At 42.4% G+C, this 23771-nt stretch overlaps 1 protein-coding gene across 1 annotated transcript; it reads left to right on the forward strand.

Annotated features, from left to right (window-relative positions):
• Window positions 1-1196: 1196 nt before the first annotated feature.
• LOC124286459 (beta-1,3-galactosyltransferase 1-like) lies at window positions 1197-18000 on the forward strand. The gene is made up of 2 exons (XM_046722837.1): window positions 1197-1384; window positions 16601-18000. The coding sequence occupies exons 1-2, from the start codon at window positions 1368-1370 to the stop codon at window positions 17928-17930; spliced, it is 1347 nt and encodes a 448-aa protein (XP_046578793.1). The 5' UTR covers window positions 1197-1367; the 3' UTR covers window positions 17931-18000.
• The last annotated feature ends 5771 nt before the right edge of the window (window positions 18001-23771 follow it).

Consider the following 23771-nt stretch of genomic DNA (forward strand, 5'->3'; position numbering starts at 1 on the left):
TTTATTTATAGCATGTTTTGTGGACCTCACTGTTATGCATGCACTCTATAGCACGGGTTTTCCCATGTGATGCATGCATGTATGTTTTCTTTCAATGCATACAACATATATGGTTAAATGTAGTGGCGCTGACTAGAATGTGACTAGCTGTAAGGGTTGGAGACGAGTATGATATTTCAGTCATGCTATCTGATTATTATTCTCTAATATAGACAATTTGCGCGTCAGGTGTAAACATAGCTTTCACAGAGTTTATCGCAGTGCATCAGACGGAACTGATATTTTATCACGGATGGTAATAGCTTACTAACATGTGAGTGGATATAAGTGTCATGAAAATATTTAGCATGATAACAAGTGAGATAATTTGCGTTCGTAATTCAATATTTCAATGTTGTTTCAAATAGTTTCAATAATGGTCAAAGAGACGTTTCCCTGACTCTACCAACCTGTTAGATATAAAAGACACCACTGTTTCATATTTGTAACTATATGTTTTACGAATAAAAACTAACTCTAGACTCAAAACAAGGGAAAAATCGAATCAAGTCCCTTTACCTATAGTGGAGTGTTTGATAATGTTTCCAAACTTGACACATCACTCACCAAAACGATTCAATATGGTTAGAATATATTTATACTGCAGAATATATACTGAAGGAAAAAAATAAGGGATCACATGGAAGCACAAGTGTTCCTTTATTTTTTTCCAGGTGTCTTCACAAGCGTTGTATCGCATAGCTTGTGAAGAAACCTGGAAACAAAGAAAGGAACACTTGTGCTGCCATGTGATCCCTTATTTTTTCCCCTCAGTATATATGTTTAGCAACTCGACAGTGTTAAGCAACAAACACAATACTACCGGGATGCTAAACAAAACATGTATTCTGCTGCCACGTACCACTGTACCAAGTGTCATAGTTAAAGTAGGGACAGACGGGCTCTTTATCTCGCGTCTGAACGGCGGACCTTCCTGGTGTCTCATGGCTGATATGTTTCACCTCCAGTCTGTCATAGATGTGACCTTGCCGCGAAAGAAACGTTTTCGTTGATGTTGTAATGCTTTGATATAGCTCACACATGATCGCCCATGAAGAATGGGAACTCGCCGCGAAGAAATACTTAACAAAACAAGCTCGATCTGTTAACGGATCTGTGCCTGAAAACGGGTGTGTAACTGGTGACTCTACGAAGAAGAGTGCGGGTTAGGGGATCAAATACCGCGGGTCCAGGTGGTTACAAAGTGGGATGCAGGTGGAGCTTTGGGATCAACAAGTTAAACGTGACTGGATGATGTGTTGACTGGGATCCATGTAGTCACGAGCTAAATGTAGTGAAATGGATCCATATTATGACGGGCGGATAAAATGGTGTCGAGGATGAGGTGTGTTTCGGTGGTTTCGGGGATATGATGGTGTACATGATTCGGTTGGTGTCGGGGAAGGGGTGTCGGGCATAAGGTGTGTCGGGGATAAGGAGGTGTCGAGGAGAAGGTGTGTCGGGGATAAGGTGGTGTCGCGGAGAAGGTGTATCTCGGGGATAAGGTGGTGTCGAGGAGAAGGTGTATGTCGAGGAGAAGGTGTGTCGGGGATAAGGTGGCGTCGAGGAGAAGGTGCATGTCGAGGACAAGGCATGTCTGGGATAAGGCGTTGTTGAGGAGAAGGTGTGTCGGGGATAAAGTGGTGTCGAGGAGAAGGTATCTCGGGGATAAGGTGGTGTCGAGTAGAAGGCAGTCGGGGATAAGGTGGTGTCGAGGAGAAAGTGTCTCGGGGATAAGGTGGTGTCGAGGAGAAAGTGTGTCGGGGATAAGGTGGTGTCGAGGAGAAGGTGCATGTCGAGGAGAAGTTGTGTCGGGGATAAGGTGGTGTCGAGGAGAAGGTGCATGTCGAGGAGAAGGTGTGTCGGGGATAAGGCGTTGTCGAGGTGAAGGTATCTCGGGGATAAGGTGGTGTCGAGGACTGACTGACTGACTGAGTTTAGTTTTACGCCGCTTTTAGCAATATTCCAGCAATATCACGGCGGGGGACACCAGATGGTGTCGAGGAGAAGGTGTGTCGGTGATAAGGTGGTGTCGAGGAGAAGATGTGTCGGGGATAAGGTGGTGTCGAGGAGAAGATGTGTCGGGGATAAGGTGGTGTCGAGGAGAAGGTATCTCGGGGATTAGGAGGGGCCATGAGAAGGTGTGTCGGTGATAAGGTGGTGTCGGGGATAAGGTGGTGTCGAGGAGAAGGTGGTGTCGAGGAGAAGATGTGTCGGGGATAAGGTGGTGTCGAGGAGAAGGTGTGTCGGGAATAAGGTGGTGTCGAGGAGAAGGTGGTGTCGAGGAGAAGATGTGTCGGGATAAGGTGGTGTCAAGGAGAAGGTGTGTCGGGGATAAGGTGGTGTCGAGGAGAAGGTATCTCGAGGGATTAGGTGGTGTCGAGGAGAAGGTGCATGTCGAGGAGAAGGTGTGTCGGGGATAAGGCGTTGTCGAGGTGAAGGTATCTCGGGGATTAGGTGGTGTCGAGGAAGGTGTGTCGGTGATAAGGTGGTGTCGAGGAGAAGATGTCGGGGATAAGGTGGTGTCGAGGAGATGGTGTCGAAAGATGTGTCGGTGATAAAGGTGGTGTCGAGGATAAGGTGGTGTCGAGGAAGATGTGTCGGGGATAAGGTGGTGTCGAGGAGAAGGTGGTGTCGAGGAGAAGATGTGTCGGGGATAAGGTGGTGTCGGTGGTGTCGAGGAGAAGGTGTGTCGGGGATAAGGTGGTGTTGAGGAGAAGGTATCTCGAGGATTAGGTGGTGTCGAGGAGAAGGTGCATGTCGAGGAGAAGGTGTGTCGGGGATAAGGCGTTGTCGAGGTGAAGGTATCTCGGGGATTAGATGGTGTCGAGGAGAAGGTGTGTCGGTGATAAGGTGGTGTCGAGGAGAAGATGTGTCGGGGATAAGGTGGTGTCGAGGAGAAGGTGGTGTCGAGAAGATGTGTCGGGGATAAGGTGGTGTCGAGGATAAGGTGGTGTCGAGGAGAAGATGTGTCGGGGATAAGGTGGTGTCGAGGAGAAGGTGGTGTCGAGGAGAAGATGTGTCGGGGATAAGGTGGTGTCGAGGAAAAGGTGTGTCGGGAATAAGGTGGTGTCGAGGAGAAGCTGTATGTCGAGGAGAAGGTGTGTCGGGGATAAAGTGGTGTTGTTGATAAGTTGGTGTCGTGGAGAGGTGGTGTTGATGATAAGTGTGTGTCGGGGAAAAGAGTGGTGTAGAGGTTAACGTGGAGTCGATGATAAGCTGGTGCGCCGCGTCCCTTCATATGTAACAATCGTTCACTTCTGGAAACAAGCACCAAAATTGGCACAAATACTCCTGGGTTATTGCTCTTTTGATAAAACCCGTTAGCCACCTAAACATTAATGATGGCTGCCATTTTTCAAGATGGCCGCCATTGAATATAAAGAAATATTGCGTTTTGCAATAAAATTGCAGAGACCTATGCAGTTTGGCATAGTCAGACGTAACGTGAATTTTGGATTTGGGGACTGATATATGGTACAAGGAAGCCAGTGAATGAGTCCAAGGTTCAAAATTCGGATTCTGCATAGTCCAAAATATATGATTTGACACCAAGATCGTTCAAATCGGATAGGTCTCTGCAATTTTATTGCGAAATGCAATATTTCGTTATATTCAATGGCGGCCATCTTGAAAAATGGCAGCCATCTTTAATTTTTAGGTGGCTAACGGGTTTTATCAATAGAGCAATCCCCCAGGAGTATGTGTGCCAATTTTGGTGCTTGTTTCCAGAAGTGAACGATTCTCTTGAAATTTTCAGTTATCTGCTCCACTAAATAGGCAGACCGCCAAAGAAGCCAAGACGTAGTTAACCAGGGTGGAAATAACGATCTTCGCATGCTTTAATTTGTCAGTCAGAGGGATTTTATATAATAATACATGATAATAATGTATTCCAGAGTTTGACATATAAAATGTTTTAAGATAATTATAATCAATCTTCAAGTCGGAGCATGCTGTATTTGCAGATGTATTACCAATACAGTAGGCGTTACATAAAGATACCGATGATTTGAATAGTAGAATAGATAGTTGGAGATTGACAGAATAGAGTGGAGAGTTGGAGATTGACAGAGTAGAGTAGATTGATGGAGATTGAGAGTAGATAGGAGAGTTGAGATTGACAGAGTAGAATAGAGTAGATAGTTGGAGATTGACAGAGTAGAGTAGATAGTTGGAGATTGACAGAATAGAGAGGAGAGTTGGAGATTGACAGAGTAGAGTAGATAGTTGGAGATTGACAGAGTAGAGAGAGAGTTGGAGATTGACAGAGTAGAGTAGATAGTTGGAGATTGACAGAATAGAGAGGAGAGTTGGATATTGACAGAGTAGAGTAGTTGGGAGATAGAGCAGAATGGAGTTGGATTGACAGAGTAGAGTAGATAGTTGGAGATTGACAGAGTAGAGTAGATAGTTGGAGATTGACAGAGTAGAGTAGATAGTTGGAGATTGACAGAGTAGAGAGGAGAGTTGGATATTGACAGAGTAGAGTAGATAGTTGGAGATTGACAGAGCAGAATAGAGAGTTGAGATACAGACAGAGTAGAGGAGATTGACAGATAGTAGATGGAGATTGACAGAGTAGAGAGGAGAGTAGATAGTTGGAGATTGACAGAGTAGAGTAGATAGTTGGAGATTGACAGAAGTGACAGAGTTGAGATTGACAGAATAGAGAGAGAGTTGGATATTGACAGAGTAGAGTACAGAGTAGTTGGAGAGTTGACAGAATAGAGAGGAGAGTTGGAGATTGACAGAGCAGAATAGATAGTTGGAGATTGACAGAATAGAGAGGAGAGTTGGATATTGACAGAGTAGAGTAGATAGTTGGAGATTGACAGAGTAGAGTAGATAGTTGGAGATTGACAGAGCAGAATAGATAGATGGAGATTGACAGAGCAGAATAGATAGTTGGAGATTGACAGAGCAGAATAGATAGTTGGAGATTGACAGAGCAGAATAGATAGTTGGAGATTGACAGAGCAGAGAACATAGTTGGAGATTGACAGAGCAGAGTAGATAGGAGAGTGACAGAGTAGAGTAGATAGTTGGAGATAGACAGAGCACAGTAGATAGTTGGAGATTGACAAAGCAGAATAGATAGTTGGAGATTGACAGGGTAGAGTAGATAGTTGGAGATTGACAGCACCAAGTAGATGAAGCGTCTATAACATATAGGTAGTCCTACGATGAAAGGCTTTAAACCCACTAGGACATGTTCACTATAAATGACGCCTGCACTTTGGGTTACATAATGTGTTGACATAATCGTTTTTTCACTGAGACATATTTCATTTGCAATGCATAAACTAGGTTAGGGGGACACTGATAAAGAAACACACACACAATACCTGAGACAGTTTGCTCTATAGCGGGACCAGCGACTTACCATTGCGACACACTTCTTTAGATAAGGCTAGGCTACATCCAGGATTCATCTAAAAGTAGTAAGGTGGTGTCTATGATGTTAGTTACATATGTTTCATGGCGCAGGTCTTTCATGAAGAAAGTATCAATTGTGAACTTATTTCCGTTGATACAGTTCCCTCTGTCATCTCTCTGTGTGAATTAGCATTTCTCTGCACATGTCGATGTAGTTAATTTCGTGCTCTGGTCTACCATGCCCCCTTCATTGGGAAGAGCCTGACTGGTTCATTGTTAGGGGTTCTATTAACTGGTTAGATGCATAGTCTTAAATATTATCTGAATACTTCGCCTCGCTGAACGCAGCGGCAGTCTCTCTCTTAAGTAGCCTATAACATGACCTCTGAATCATCAATATCGATTCCACAATTTAAGCTATTGGTATTATGGGCGAAGTGATTGATGTAGATTGCAACGTTAACAGTGTTCGTGAGATGAGCCATCCTTGCGTAAGTCCATGCGGCACTTTAAAATCAGCGTGTTAATTGTTCGTGGATACCCAGATCACATCCACAGCACTGATAAATACATTTGTATTCAGGTGTATCATCTACTCCAACAGTCAATCGTACCTTAGCCCTTAAAGCATCAGACTGCATTCCTCCGCCAAGCTGTCATTCAGTGGATTAATGCCTTAACATCTAAACTGAATGGAATAAAAGTGTTTGGATTGAACATTGCCTGGCCGATTTCAAATGATTATCATTAAACTAATCAAGCACAAACGACATTCTTTTCCAAATCTGTTGCATCGTGTGGTTTCACTCCTCCAGATTAATGTATTCTGTCATTTCAAGTGGTATGACATTTGAGGCTGTCAAATGGTTTTCTGTGGACACAATGGGGCGGTGGGTCAGCCTAGTGGTTAAAACGTTCGCTCGCCACGCCGAAGACCAGGGTTCGATTCCCCACATCGATACAATGTGTGAAGCCCATTTCTGGTGTCCCCCGCCGTGATATTGCTGGAATGTTGCTAAAAGAGGCGTACAACCAAAACTCACTCAATCACTGTGGAAACAATAGTGTTCTTATATGCTGCGTCTCTGTCTCTTCCCTAGCATCCCCTTCTATTTAACAGACTTTATCCAGATTCAGACTTTATAAAGTTCAGACTACCCGTATTGCTTGTAGTGGAAATTACTTCTTCTAATTCCTAATGTGAAGGCACACACTCTTGTTAATAGCTTCAGTACTATCCGAAGCATTGTTGGCCAACGAAAACAAGGCTTGATGGCTTGATTGACGTCCTGTGTGACATTAAGATTGCAGTTTATTATCCAAATGGTTGAAAATAACCAAGTTAATATTTTCAGTATGAGCACATGTGCACAGATCACTTTGGCCGTACCTGATTGGCCGAAATTTGTCTCCGTCACTACTCTGATAGCTTGTATCGATCCTCAACGACAAATACTTTGTTAGGTCAGTTATGATAGCAATGTCGATACAGATAACATTTTCATATTATATAGCTTTAGCATATTCTACAGTTAGACGTTGGAGTCGTAAGTGTGCACTATTATGACAAGTAGAACCTTCTCACTGACCTCCCTGGCGAGTATTATTGCGCCATGACCCAGGTTTTGCTTGCATCATTTTCGTTACCGTAAAGCTTACTATTTTCTGATGGATCTTCACATACATAACTAGAAAATAAAGAAATTATTACACTTGCTAGAGTGCCATTTAACTTATACTAAACTCATGCAAACTTATGTATGAAACAATATTTCACACTCGTTTCGTATAAGTCATATGACACAATTGCTTGTGTAATAATCTCTATATATCCTTTCAATGGTATATATATTCCGTGTTATATTACAAATAGAAAGCCACATGGAATTCTTCTATTCCAGGAAGTATTCGACTTTTAAATGACTGTTAACTTTGTCTGTCTGTTGTGTTGTTTTGTGTTTTATTAACCTTCATGTCATTTTTAATATGTAACCATGTGACCACTTTCAAATGTACAAAGAATTCCCCTTGGGTAATTTAGTATTGTCATTGTCATTGAGAAGGAAGATATTCATTCGGGAATATTTAAGCCTGTTACAAAATGGACGCGACAAACGCCATCGAAGTGACAAATGATCATATGTAAAAAACACATTATATATTGTCCATTTTCCAAGGACTGGAACATGCGTGAGTTTGTTCCGCCTTTTACGTCCATTCAAATATAGTCCGATTACAATCAATGAGGAAGTCTGTCATCAAAAACTGTTCTAGCGTGGATTTTATCGATATCTTCCATGCTATTGTAGTCTTGAACTGACTTCTCCAAATTAGATAGTTGTTCAGTCATTTAGGAATGTATAATTGCTGACACAGCATAGAAATTGAAGTTGAACACTGTCAAACCTAAACAAACCGCTCGGGTGTAGATAGCACACAGAGAATGTATACACAAAGACCTTAGTTAAGTACCCCCTGACATATCTTACGATTGAATGAGCACCGATCTTAACCCTTTGGAGCATATCTGGGACATGATTGGTCGTTGTGTCCAAGGGATCCCTTGTACAGAACCTGGCCCAATTGGAAGCTGCTTTACACGAGGAATGGCGTAGATTGCCCCTTCAGAGGATCAGGGAGTATGAGGAGGAGAGTGCTGGCTGTCATGGTCATATGGAGGTTATACACTCGACATTGGCTACAGCTAAAAGCCGACGTTAAACCCTAAATCATCATCATCATCACACTCGGTAGACCTTAAATCGTGCAAGACACGCAAAATGACATTTTGAATGTTCACATTCACCAATAAATTCAACATTAAACAGGGCCATACTAGTACAGACATGGTTTTGTTAAAAAATCAGTCTGTTTTTTAATGAGCAATTGTCAAAATAAAATCAACATGGATTCCAATCATTTTGTCGTTTTTATGAGTAAAAGGATCATACGGGTCAGAAAAACTCATGTTTTTCCATCGTGGTCACCACGAGAAGTTTATGTATGTGTTGAAAACCTATCATTGCGAAAATACAGGGGTGCTTAATTAAGTTCTTTGTGTATATATAGTAGTCTTCGAAAAGCATGTAGAAGTTGGAAGAAATTGAATACATGACACCATTTGGGGATAGATTATCTATAAAAATTGTCATGTATATTGTCGCTTGTTTTGGCAACACATGTTGATTCTTTGCTATCATCTCAGGCATAATGGCCGAAGACAACAGGCGTAGCGTTGCAATAAGCAGTCGACATAATCCCAGAGACCGCAGTCTGTGGAGCCAGAACAATAGCCTTCACCTTGCCGGAATGACCCTCCGTAAAATTGAATATTAAATACATTATAATGAAAAACGTCCCTATTACTAATATTGAAACCTGAGAGGAATCCCGTTTTATAGCACGTTATAATTATTTACAGAAGTACAATACAATTACAAGGAACAGCAATAATATACAATAATTACACAATTAATACGGATACGTTTATACGGATTGAACATTATTCGTCTGATGTACCAATACGTTACGACAGTGGGCATTCACAAAATATATACAGGCTGAGTATACACGATACATATTCAAAACGACTAGTACGGTTAAACAGAATTGAAGTTGTCTATTGTGAACAGTATTACATGAGAATATCCGAGAAACACACCAAAGTATGAAACAGTCCACAGAAACCTTAAGCAGCGTCAATTGTAGTAGCATATGGTTAAGAAACAACTGATTAAAGTTATAAAACCCTTTGATAAAATTAAAAAAAGTAGAAGGCAGTAAGCTTATTATCTTTGTAAATAAACGATGTGTTTATTTGCCAGCCACAGATAACTTGTGACTGACTGTCGTTCGTATTTCATACCGTAGAAATATCCTTTGTGTGTAACTGTTTATAACTAGAATTATTTTCGGGGTATAGCTCAGTGACATTTTGGCAATTTGTCGCAATGTCGCATTAACGTGCTTTAAATATTTTTTTCTACTGAACTGCGACAATTAATGCGACATATCGACAGTTTTCATCGTAAATGCCTGGCACATTTGTAATGGATTATATCGATCGTAAATTATTACATTTGAAAAGCATTTCAATGCCCACTATTTAAGCTAAAAGTTCGCAGTAGAAGTCAATATATTGTCGATCTCTCATAAACACCACAGGTGTTGCCGTGTAGGACGAGTAATTACACACTGGCTTTCTTGAGAACCAGAATGCTTTCTCAATCTGTAAGACCTTCACCGTGGATGGTTGTAATCGGCTTCAATGAAGACCATCAGGTAACCATTGCCTGATATTTTATCCATGTTAATGCGTGTGATGTCACATATGGATGCATATGCTTCATAAATATTATGAATCTTTACAATGAAGTATTTCCGAGGTAACATTTAATTGCAAGACTTCTAGATGTGTATATAACTTCTTAATATCCAATCTTCAGTGGAGTAAACTTTGGCGGATTCTAGTCTTAATTGTTTCCTTTAATTTTTCTTTTCTTTAGAAACATAGAAAATAAGGTAATACAAGGTAATTTTGTATTTTCCATTATCACATTCGTATTATTGCGTTACGTTTTACTTTGCAGTTCTTTTACACTTCATCAAACTTAATGTGTTTACACTAAATTACACTATCGTTGTGCCTGATTGCGGATATCAAAACGCGGGCATTTTACGTTTGATTGAGCAGAGCACACCCAACACTGATAATTTACCCTTGGCAGGTTTAAGAGTGAGAAACGTGGTCACTCAGTCACTTGCGTGTATAGAGTCATACCCTGACTACGGGGTAGGCTCATTCCTTGACTTGACTCCTGTATCAAGTCATACCCTGACAACGGGGTAGGTTCATTGCTTGACTGGCGCATGCAGCAAGTCTTCCCCTGATTACGGGTTTGGTTAATTGTTTACCGGCGTCTTTATCAAGTCATACCCTGACTATGGGGTAGGTTCATTGTTTGACTGACGCCTGTATCGAGTCATAACCTGAATATGGGTTTGGTTCATTGCTTGACTTGCGCTGGTATCAAGCTATACCCTGACTACGGGGTTGGTTCATTACTTGACTAGCGCTTGTATCAAGCTATATTCTGACTACGGGGCTGGTTCATTACTTGACTTGCGCTTGAATCAAGCTATACCCTGACTACGGGGCTGGTTCATTACTTGACTTGCGCTTGTATCAAGCTATACCCTGACTATGGGGCTGGTTCATTACTTGACTGACACTTGTATCAAGCTATACCCTGACTACGGGGCTGGTTCATTACTTGACTTGCGCTTGTATCAAGCCATACCCTGACTACGGGGCTGGTTCATTACTTGACTGACACTTGTATCAAGCTATACCCTGACTACGGGGCTGGTTCATTACTTGACTTGCGCTTGTAACAAGCTATACTCTGACTACGGGTTTGGTTCATTACTTGACTAGCGCTGGTATCAAGCTATACCCTGACTACGGGGCTGGTTCATTACTTGACTGACACTTGTATCAAGCTATACCCTGACTACGGGGCTGGTTCATTACTTGACTTGCGCTTGTATCAAGCCATACCCTGACTACGGGGCTGGTTCATTACTTGACTAACGCTTGTATCAAGCTATACCCTGACTACGGGGCTGGTACATTACTTGACTGACACTTGTATCAAGCTATACCCTGACTACGGGGCTGGTACATTACTTGACTTGCGCTTGTATCAAGCCATACCCTGACTACGGGGCTGGTTCATTACTTGACTAACGCTTGTATCAAGCTATACCCTGACTACGGGGCTGGTACATTACTTGACTGACACTTGTATCAAGCTATACCCTGACTACGGGGCTGGTTCATTACTTGACTAGCGCTGGTATCAAGCTATACCCTGACTACGGGGCTGGTTCATTACTTGACTTGCGCTTGAATCAAGCTATACTCTGACTATGGGGCTGGTTCATTACTTGACTAGCGCTTGTATCAAGCTATGCCCTGACTACGGGGCTGGTTCATTACTTGACTAGCACTGGTATCAAGCTATACCCTGACTACGGGGCTGGTTCATTACTTGACTTGCGCTTGTATCAAGCTATACCCTGACTACGGGGCTGGTTCATTACTTGACTAGCGCTTGTATCAAGCTATACTCTGAATCCGGGGTTGGTTCATTACTTGACTTGCGCTGGTATCAAGCTATACCCTGACTACGGGGTTGGTTCATTACTTGACTAGCGCTTGTATCAAGCTATATTCTGACTACGGGGCTGGTTCATTACTTGACTTGCGCTTGAATCAAGCTATACCCTGACTACGGGGCTGGTTCATTACTTGACTTGCGCTTGTATCAAGCTATACCCTGACTATGGGGCTGGTTCATTACTTGACTGACACTTGTATCAAGCTATACCCTGACTACGGGGTTGGTTCATTACTTGACTTGCGCTTGTATCAAGCCATACCCTGACTACGGGGCTGGTTCATTACTTGACTGACACTTGTATCAAGCTATACCCTGACTACGGGGCTGGTACATTACTTGACTTGCGCTTGTATCAAGCCATACCCTGACTACGGGGCTGGTTCATTACTTGACTAACGCTTGTATCAAGCTATACCCTGACTACGGGGCTGGTTCATTACTTGACTGACACTTGTATCAAGCTATACCCTGACTACGGGGCTGGTTCATTACTTGACTAGCGCTTGTATCAAGCTATACCCTGACTACGGGGCTGGTTCATTACTTGACTAGCGCTTGTATCAAGCCATATACCCTGACTACGGGGCTGGTTCATTACTTGACTTGCGCTTGTATCAAGCTATACCCTGACTACGGGGCTGGTTCATTACTTGACTTGCGCTTGTATCAAGCTATACCCTGACTACGGGGCTGGTTCATTACTTGACTGACGCTTGTATCAAGCTATACCCTGACTACGGGGCTGGTTCATTACTTGACTTGCGCTTGTATCAAGCTATACCCTGACTACGGGGCTGGTTCATTACTTGACTTGCGCTTGTATCAAGCTATACCCTGACTACGGGGCTGGTTCATTACTTGACTTGCGCTTGTATCAAGCTATACCCTGACTACGGGGCTGGTTCATTACTTGACTTGCGCTTGTATCAAGCTATACCCTGACTACGGGGGCTGGTTCATTACTTGACTGACACTTGTATCAAGCTATACCCTGACTACGGGGCTGGTTCATTACTTGACTTGCGCTTGTATCAAGCCATACCCTGACTACGGGGCTGGTTCATTACTTGACTAACGCTTGTATCAAGCTATACCCTGACTACGGGGCTGGTTCATTACTTGACTGACACTTGTATCAAGCTATACCCTGACTACGGGGCTGGTTCATTACTTGACTAGCGCTGGTATCAAGCTATACCCTGACTACGGGGCTGGTTCATTACTTGACTTGCGCTTGAATCAAGCTATACCCTGACTACGGGGCTGGTTCATTACTTGACTAACGCTTGTATCAAGCTATGCCCTGACTACGGGGCTGGTTCATTACTTGACTAGCACTGGTATCAAGCTATACCCTGACTACGGGGCTGGTTCATTACTTGACTTGCGCTTGTATCAAGCTATACCCTGACTACGGGGCTGGTTCATTACTTGACTAGCGCTTGTATCAAGCTATACTCTGAATCCGGGGTTGGTTCATTACTTGACTTGCGCTGGTATCAAGCTATACCCTGACTACGGGGTTGGTTCATTACTTGACTAGCGCTTGTATCAAGCTATATTCTGACTACGGGGCTGGTTCATTACTTGACTTGCGCTTGAATCAAGCTATACCCTGACTACGGGGCTGGTTCATTACTTGACTTGCGCTTGTATCAAGCTATACCCTGACTATGGGGCTGGTTCATTACTTGACTGACACTTGTATCAAGCTATACCCTGACTACGGGGCTGGTTCATTACTTGACTTGCGCTTGTATCAAGCCATACCCTGACTACGGGGCTGGTTCATTACTTGACTGACGCTTGTATCAAGCTATACCCTGACTACGGGGTTGGTTCATTACTTGACTTGCGCTTGTATCAAGCCATACCCTGACTACGGGGCTGGTTCATTACTTGACTGACACTTGTATCAAGCTATACCCTGACTACGGGGCTGGTTCATTACTTGACTTGCGCTTGTATCAAGCTTGACTTGCGCTTGTATACCCTGACTACGGGGCTGGTTCATTACTTGACTAACGCTTGTATCAAGCTATACCCTGACTACGGGGCTGGTTCTGGTTCATTACTTGACTTGCGCTTGTATCAAGCTATACCCTGACTACGGGGCTGGTTCATTACTTGACTTGCGCTTGTATCAAGCTATACCCTGACTACGGGGCTGGTTCATTACTTGACTTGCGCTTGTATCAAGCCATACCCTGACTACGGGGCTGGTTCATTACTTGACTAACGCTTGTATCAAGCCATACCCTGACTACGGGGCTGGTTCATTACTTGACTGACGCTTGTATCAAGCTATACCCTGACTACGGGGCTGGTTCATTACTTGACTTGCGCTTGTATCAAGCTGACTACGGGGCTGGTTCATTGACTACTTGATCTAGCGACTACGGGGCTGGTATCAACTGCACTATACCCCTGACTACGGGCTGGTTCATTACTTGACTTGCGCTTGTATCAAGCTATACCCTGACTACGGGGCTGGTTCATTACTTGACTTGTATGCGCTTGTATCAAGCTATACCGCTTGTATCTGACTACGGGGCTGGTTCATTACTTGACTAGCACTGGTATCAAGCGCTTGTATACCCTGACTACGGGCTGGTTCATTACTTGACTAGCGCTTGTATCAAGCTATACCCTGACTACGGGGTTGGTTCATTACTTGACTTGCGCTTGTATCAAGCTATACCCTGACTACGGGGTTGGTTCATTACTTGACTAGCGCTTGTATCAAGCTATATTCTGACTACGGGGCTGGTTCATTACTTGACTTGCGCTTGAATCAAGCTATACCCTGACTACGGGGCTGGTTCATTACTTGACTTGCGCTTGGTATCAAGCTATACCCTGACTACGGGGCTGGTTCATTACTTGACTGACGCTTGTATCAAGCTATACCCTGACTACGGGGGTTGGTTCATTACTTGACTTGCGCTTGTATCAAGCCATACCCTGACTACGGGGCTGGTTCATTACTTGACTGACACTTGTATCAAGCTATACCCTGACTACGGGGCTGGTTCATTACTTGACTTGACTTGCGCTTGTATCAAGCCATACCCTGACTACGGGGCTGGTTCATTACTTGACTGACGCTTGTATCAAGCTATACCCTGACTACGGGGCTGGTTCATTACTTGACTGACACTTGTATCAAGCTATACCCTGACTACGGGGCTGGTTCATTACTTGACTTGCGCTTGTATCAAGCCATACCCTGACTACGGGGGTTCTGGTTCATTACTTGACTAACGCTTGTATCAAGCTATACCCTGACTACGGGGCTGGTTCATTACTTGACTGACACTTGTATCAAGCTATACCCTGACTACGGGGCTGGTTCATTACTTGACTAGCGCTTGTATCAAGCTATACCCTGACTACGGGGCTGGTTCATTACTTGACTTGCGCTTGAATCAAGCTATACCCTGACTACGGGGCTGGTTCATTACTTGACTTGCGCTTGTATCAAGCTATACCCTGACTACGGGGCTGGTTCATTACTTGACTAGCACTTGTATCAAGCTATACCCTGACTACGGGGCTGGTTCATTACTTGACTTGCGCTTGTATCAAGCTATACCTGACTACGGGGCTGGTTCATTACTTGACTTGCGCTGGTATCAAGCTATACCCTGACTACGGGGTTGGTTCATTACTTGACTAGCGCTTGTATCAAGCTATATTCTGACTACGGGGCTGGTTCATTACTTGACTTGCGCTTGAATCAAGCTATACCCTGACTACGGGGCTGGTTCATTACTTGACTTGCGCTTGTATCAAGCTATACCCTGACTACGGGGCTGGTTCATTACTTGACTGACACTTGTATCAAGCCATACCCCTGACTACGGGGCTGGTTCATTACTTGACTTGCGCTTGTATCAAGCCATACCCTGACTACGGGGCTGGTTCATTACTTGACTGACACTTGTATCAAAGCTATACCCTGACTACGGGGACTGGTTCATTACTTGACTTGCGCTTGTATCAAGCCATACCCTGACTACGGGGCTGGTTCATTACTTGACTGACACTTGTATCAAGCCATACCCTGACTACGGGGCTGGTTCATTACTTGACTGACACTTGTATCAAGCTATACCCTGACTACGGGGCTGGTTCATTACTTGACTAGCGCTGGTATCAAGCTATACCCTGACTACGGGGCTGGTTCATTACTTGACTTGCGCTTGAATCAAGCTATACCTTGACTACTTGGCTGGTTCATTACTTGACTAGCGCTTGTATCAAGCTATGCCCTGACTACGGGGCTGGTTCATTACTTGACTAGCACTGGTATCAAGCTATACCCTGACTACGGGGCTGGTTCATTACTTGACTTGCGCTTGTATCAAGCTATACCCTGACTACGGGGCTGGTTCATTACTTGACTAGCGCTTGTATCAAGCTATACTCTGAATCCGGGGTTGGTTCATTACTTGACTGGCGCTTGTAACAAGCTATACTCTGACTACGGGTTTGGTTCATTGCTTGATTTGGCTCCTATTGACATATGTCTTTAATTGCATGATTACATGAAGTTTATCTGAAGAAAGTGCCATCTGGCTTCTACGTTAATTTGGAACGCCACGTTACAGATATTGAGTATTTTGATGTGTCAGGTGCATGTGGAGAAACATCGAATATCGTTGATGTTTACAAATTTGTTGGAACATCTTGCCAATGGTATGGTCCTCACAGACCAACGTTGGTAATGAATTATAAACCTATTACTCGAACTAACGACCAAGAAAAGGTTTTTACTTCAGTTTTCTATTTATGAGTATTATATGAAAGCGATAAATACACATTTCCATAATTATAATGAATTTAATCATAGTCCATTGCAGAGGTCCTATTTTATTGAGAGCTTTTTAAATTACTACCAAATAGGGACGTTGAAGAAGTTAATGATCCTGTGTAATACTGCGTATAGGCATTTGTGAACTATCTTTAGTGATTCACCTTACTTTTTGTTCCAGGTTGAGAACAAACTGGCGCTTTAATGCAAGCGTTGGAATTCTTCTAATTACTATTTACATATTTGTTTGGAAATTCTGGCTATCGACGGAAGCTCCAGACCGGCATATTCAAGATGCAAAACACAGGGATGTTAGAAGCCGGGAAAGTAGCAAGAAACTCGACTTTCACAGAAGCCACATATCTGTTGCAGATGAAAACAAAACCATAAAGTTAACCAACAAAGGACAACAATCTGATAAGTTCAGCTTGACAAAGAAAGCACCAAAACGGAAGAGAAAAGACAGACTCGCGTCGATAAAGAAAGCCCTGAAACGGAAGAGAAAAGACAGACTCACGTCGATAAAGAGAGCCGTGAATCACAAGGACAAAGGCAGAGAAGGAACGAAGGTTGTTGAAGTTGATGGAAAAAGAACACAAAGAAGAGTGCGCGCATTACCCAGATTCAGATATGTTCCGGTCTTCCGCGAATACACGCCACACATTGCATGGTCATATTTTGAAAACAACGAGGCCATACTGAACAAATATTCAACAGCGTTTAACATACTACCAACATCGGATGGTGAGGATAATCCTTTCCTAATCATAATGGTGTTATCACAGGCACTGAGACACAGAACGGCTATTAGAAGAACGTATGGGAGTGTCGCTTATGGACAAAGGTGGCCTGGAAGCAATCTGACTTGGAACATAAAAATTATATTTTTATTTGGACATACAGGGAGCAAGGAATGTGACGCTATCCTAAAGGAAGAAAGCAAACTCTATGGGGACATTTTACAAGGTAACTTTTACGACTCATATAAGAATCTTACACTGAAAGTGTTATCAGGACTAAAGTACGTGGCTGAGTATTACCCTGGCACACAATACGTCTTGAAGGCTGACGATGACACGTTTACAGATGTTGACCGTCTTGGTAGGTTACTGACACAACTGAAGCCGGTGAACACTGTTCTTGGGTTCGTTTACATGCATCCAACTGTGTTCCGTCTGGGCAAATGGGGCATACCAAGGGTTGTCTACCCTTTCCATCTGTATCCTCGATATGCAGCAGGAAATACCTATGTTATGACTATGGATTATGTGAGATGTGTACTTGCAAATGCCAAGTTCTTTCCGTACTTCTTCATAGAGGATGTATTTATAACAGGAATAATGTGTGTTTCTTGCAACGCAACGCAGATACATGTGGAAGGGTTTACACACTGGAGGGAAAAGGCAGCTTCTCCCATATCATTTATAAGAGGTAAAAAGATTTCAGGAAACAAAGCGACAAACGAAGCAAAACATAACATATGGGACCAGCTGTTAGATTTTTATGGTTAGATTTTCCAAACGTTTCATATCACAATTTCCACGAAAAATGTTCGTTGTCACTGTAGGGTCACTTAAGGGCTCTGAGCCAAAGCGGTTTTAACTTGACCATTACTTCTCAGTAAATGACCCGCTACTTTTGTGATAAAAGATGGTGAGTAAAATGTAGTTGGAAGACATACCAATGTTCCTCACACTCTGACAAGCCTCACGCAAGGAAGAATCATATAGCTATAAAGAAAGAAGTGTTTAACCAGCATTAAAAAAACTATTTTTGTTCCCTCGAGAAACCTTCTATCTGACGTACTGTCCGGTGGACCGTGTCCGGCATCAACTCTGAACCGGATGGACCTATGTGATGGAAGAGCTAAGGGTATTAGATAACTTGAATTTCATATATTTCTGAAATTTTGACAATCAACCTGTAGGGGTTCAATGTTGTAAAGATGTCTTGCGTAGTAATATATTTGTGTGTGTGTGTGTGTGTGTGTTTGTGTGTGTGTGAATTGTTGTGTTGTGTGACAGATATATATATAATGGTCAGGAGTATTTGAATGGAGATAATGTCTATGCTCTATGCATATCGTAGATACATGTGTTATCATGTTTGTGTCATGTTTGTGTCAACGTTGTTTCTCTGAATTACTTTTGGCTGAAATGTTTTGGTGATGGATTTTCCTCTTTAATAAAGTTTATGACTATGTGAAGAAAACATTTTATGTTCGTAATAAAAGATAGCTATCTACTGCTGGACGGTACAGCGATGGGAGTAAACCAGGTGAAGTCCTTCACCAAGTCTGCCCAGAGTCGGTTATTTGTGCAGAAGCTTTCTGGGAAAACCACTGCACCGTGTGTACATAGTGTGTACATGTGGAAGAGAATAGCAATCCAACTGACTCCTTCGCCAAGATGAAGTCGGCTAGTCTTAAATGTGAAACTGAGGGCTTTCTTTTTTGCTGCTCAGAACCAGTCACTTCGCACTCGCAATCGCCTAAATGTGATTCTTAAACAAAATATCAATATGAAATGTCGACTGTGCAATGAATGTACGGAGACTTTCCAACACCTTGTCAGTGGATGCCTTTCCTTGACACAAAAGCATATCTTAAAAGACACGTTGCTCCTATTAGCGTCTTCGCCATGCCTCCGAGGTCCACCCATGGTACGACCCTGAACATGTCAAGGGCGTCATGGTTATGATGCTTTTAAACGATATCCATAATATTTGCCTTTTACTTGAATACCAACTTCTAAATGCCTTACGAGAACCTATGTCCCAAAAGTTTATATAATGGCCTCCAGTACATACAGAAGTCTTCACTTGGCAAAAAGTGGCCAATAGCACGAGCAGTTCTCGGTTGTCATGTTATACAACATTTACAAAGTCACGCATCTAACCACTAATTGCTGACTTTATAAGAATTAGCAACTTTAGATTAATCGAGTTTTCAAAACAACTACCACGGTAAAATTAAGATTTGTAATTTGTGATCATTGAACAATGTATTTGTAGTCCGTGTAGAGCATGGCAAGTGAGTTTGTTCAAAATTGCCACTGTTCACCCAGCAGAAAATGGGTACCCGGTGGGATAACTCACGTGACTTTCAACCTTCCAAGCAGCTTTAGTTATCCTGGATAATAATAATAATCAGGGCCCTGTTCCTCAAGCGATCGCAGCTACAAACAGTTGTAAGCCCTACGATCAACTTTACAATTATCGTAAATAAGAATTTATTGTCGTTCCTCAAAGCTATTGTAAGGGAATTGTAAGTATCGCGATTGTAATTCTTTCGATCGTAAATTACAATCGTTAGATATAATGCGTTTACATTACTTCCGGTTCGTGAGAGTTGCTTCCCCTTTCAAGCAGACGAAAAATAATCCACCCTTAGCAAGATATCGCAAAGTAATCAAAATCCTGCTTTCTACGGATAGTGCATGTAAACGCTGGGAGTCCGAGGATAACCCAGGTTCTAGCATGCTTACCAGTTTCAGAATGGAAGCCCTCGTCATTCTGTACCTTGAAAATATTACAGCGTCACTGTAAACATCAAGAACACGACAACGGTATCGAAATATCCTCTCAGGGCCAAATTTCTGTCTCCTTTGTTTATGAATTACACCGCCATCTTGTTCATACACAGCAATCGATCGTAAGGAAGTTACAGACGGTCATAAGCAACTTACGGCATTGATTGTAACTTACAACTATTGTAACTTACAATTGCTTTGGAGTGATTGTAAGTTAAAGTTACAATTGAATTGTAGTGATTTACAACTATTGTAGTGTTACAATCGCTTTGAGGAACGGGGCCCAGATTGTTAGTGTTATCAGCATTCACTTAGCGAATGGACTTATAAATACACTTATTATTGTTTGGGACATAGTATTTAATCATATAGGTAATATTTCTCTGAGTAAAGGATATCATATAGACTTCACGTCATTTACAGTGATTCAATATGTGTGTGATGCCATTATATTATATCTATATATGCCTATATATTATAGACGTCAGTGTGCACTATTACATAGACTTCACTGAGTATCATTATTTGACTTAAGAATGCTGTTAATTAAAAAATCATATTACGGCAAACTGGGTATTTTTAAAAAGTTCTCCAGTATAACATTCTGTATATTACGAGCCTGACGTTTCTAACACATGACTCTTGAAAATTGAAAGGTTTTTAACCGAAGTATAAAACTATGATTTCACTTTAGCTTAGTTTAATCGATGATATGATGCATTTGAAATAGCCAATGTCCTTCCACTGAATTACCCATCTGCACCAGGGAATAAAAGAGACCAGTTAAACCACCCTCTTTGTTTCATATTCAGTTCTATCCATAAAGCTTCAGACCGACAAAAGGACTGACTTCAACTTTCCAACGCCCAACTCCCCTTTTCTTTAATTTTGAGTCTATTTTTCACAACTTGTGATGTGCAGTCAAGGTACAGTCAAAGTACAGTCAGGGTACAGTCAAGGTTCAGTCAAGCATGTCATTTGTACAAAAATTCCAAAGCGCGGCAAACAGCGAGCGGCACACTGCAGTCTCTCGGTTGTTGTAAACCACTCGAAAGGTTTTGTGGGAGAATGTGGAGAATGATTTGTCAAGACGCATATACTGCATAATGTAGATTAGATTATGATTGATATGTTAATGTGTTTGATGTTTTTATTCCAATTTGCCAAAGCTGGAACATCGAGAACAGCATCTGCATGCGTTTCAACTGGGCATGTAGTTTTACCAGCACCGACACTACTTTAATGACACCTAGCCCGAATTATATATAGTTATAGTCAGACCGTTCTGTAGCCTGTAACTAATGAAGCGGAGGTTCTGGTTGCATGCAGGCGTGTCACCAGCCTCTCAGTGACATATTGTGTAACATCTTGACAGAAGGGGAACTATTCTTAGTTAAGGCATATATGCTCGAATAAAATGTTTTCTGTTTTCAAACAATTGCATGAACATATTTTACAAGAAAACTTTAAATACCATACTTGTAAATGGTACACAAAATCCAAATACTGTCTCAGACTGTCAGTGTGACACTTATATTTTTAAAAATATTGTTTGCTTTTACTTACAGAATAGTGTAAATAAAGCTCCTGTCATCTTGATGACGAGTGTTGCCATATTAATTTCTATATAGGAATAAAAATACTTTATTAAAACTTCCTCATTTCGTAAACACACAACACATACTGACGATTAAATCACACACTGAAATCTATATAACGGGGTCCAGTACATGCTCAAGTCTATATAATGGGGTCCAGTGCATATTGAATTATACAGAACGGGGTCCAGGGCATACTGAAGTGTATATACCGAAGTCCAGTGCATACTGAAGTCTATATAACGGGGTCCAGTACATACTGAAGTCTATATACCGGGGTCCAGTGCATACTGAAGTCTATATAACGGGGTCCAGTACATACTGAAGCATATGCAACGGGGTCCAGTACATACTGAAGTCTATGCAACGAGGTCCAGTACATACTGAAGTCTATATACCGGGGTCCAGTGCATACTGAAGTCTATGCAACGGGGTCCAGTATATACTGAAGTCTATATACCGGGGTCCAGTGCATACTGAAGTCTATATAACGGACTTCGGTGCATACTGAAGTCTATATATCGGGGTCCAGTGCATACTGAAGTCTGTATAACGTGGTTCAGCGCATACTGAAGTCTGTATAACGTGGTTCAGTGCATACTGAAGTCTATATAACGGGGTCCAGGGCATACTGAAGTGTATATAGCGGGGTCCAGTGCATAATGAAGTCTATATACCGAAGTCCAGTGCATACTGAAGTCTATATAACGGGGTCCAGTACATACTGAAGTCTATATACCGGGGTCCAGAGCATACTGAAGTCAATATAACGGGGTCCAGTACATACTGAAGCATATGCAACGGGGTCCAGTACATACTGAAGTCTATGCAACGAGGTCCAGTACATACTGAAGTCTATATACCGGGGTTCGGTGCATACTGAAGTCTATATACCGGGGTCCAGTACATACTGAAGTCTATATAACGAGATCCAGTATATACTGAAGTCTGTATAACGTCGTTCAGTGCATACTGAAGTCTATATAACGGGGTTCAGTGCATACTGAAGTCTATATAACGGAGTTCAGTGCATACTGAAGTCTATATAACCGAGTGCAGTACATACTGAAGTCTATGCAACGGGGTCCAGTACATACTGAAGTCTATATACCGGGGTTCGGTGCATACTGAAGTCTGTATAACGTGGTTCAGTGCATACTGAAGTCTATATAACGGGTTCAGTGCCTACTGAAGTCTATATACCGGGGTCCAGTGCATACTGAAGTCTATATAACAGGGTTCGGTGCATACTGAAGTCTAAATACCGGGGTCCAGTGCATACAGAAGTTTATATACCGGGGTCCAGTACATACTGAAGTCTATGTAACGAGATCCAGTATATACTGAAGTCTATATACCTTGGTCCAGTGCATACTGAAGTCTATATAACCGAGTGCAGTACATACTGAAGTCTATGCAACGGGGTCCAGTACATACTGAAGTCTATATACCGGGGTTCGGTGCATACTGAAGTCTGTATAACGTGGTTCAGCGCATACTGAAGTCTATATAACGGGGTTCAGTGCCTACTGAAGTCTATATACCGGGGTCCAGTGCATACAGAAGTCTATATACCGGGGTCCAGTACATACTGAAGTCTATGTAACGAGATCCAGTATATACTGAAGTCTATATACCGGGGTCCAGTGCATGCTGAAGTCTATATACCGGGGTCCAGTATATACTGAAGTCTATATACCGGGGTCCAGTATATACTGAAGTCTATATACCGGGGTCCAGTGCATACTGAAGTCTATATAACGGTTTTCGGTGCATACTGAAGTCTATATACCGGGGTCCAGTGCATACTGAAGTCTATGCAGCGGGGTCCAGTATATACTGAAGTCTATATACCGGGGTCCAGTGCATACTGAAGTCTATATAACGGGGTTCAGTGCATACTGAAGCCTATGTACCGTGGTCCAGTGCATACTGAAGTCTATATACTGGGGTCTAGTACATACTGAAGTCTATATACCGGGGTCTAGTACATACTGAAGTCTATATTACGAGGTTCGGTGCATACTGAAGTCTGTATGACGTAGTTCAGTGCATACTGAATTCTATATAACGGGGTCCGGTACATACTGAAGTCTGTATAACGGGGTCCAGTGCATACTGAAGTCTATATACCGGGGTCCAGTACATACTGAAGTCTATACAACGAGGTCAAGTATATACTGAAGTCTATATACCGGGGTCCAGTGCATACTGAAGTCTATAT

This window comes from Haliotis rubra, unplaced genomic scaffold (assembly GCF_003918875.1).
Source record: "Haliotis rubra isolate DU_JTF1 unplaced genomic scaffold, ASM391887v1 Scf383, whole genome shotgun sequence".
Taxonomy (NCBI): domain Eukaryota; kingdom Metazoa; phylum Mollusca; class Gastropoda; order Lepetellida; family Haliotidae; genus Haliotis; species Haliotis rubra.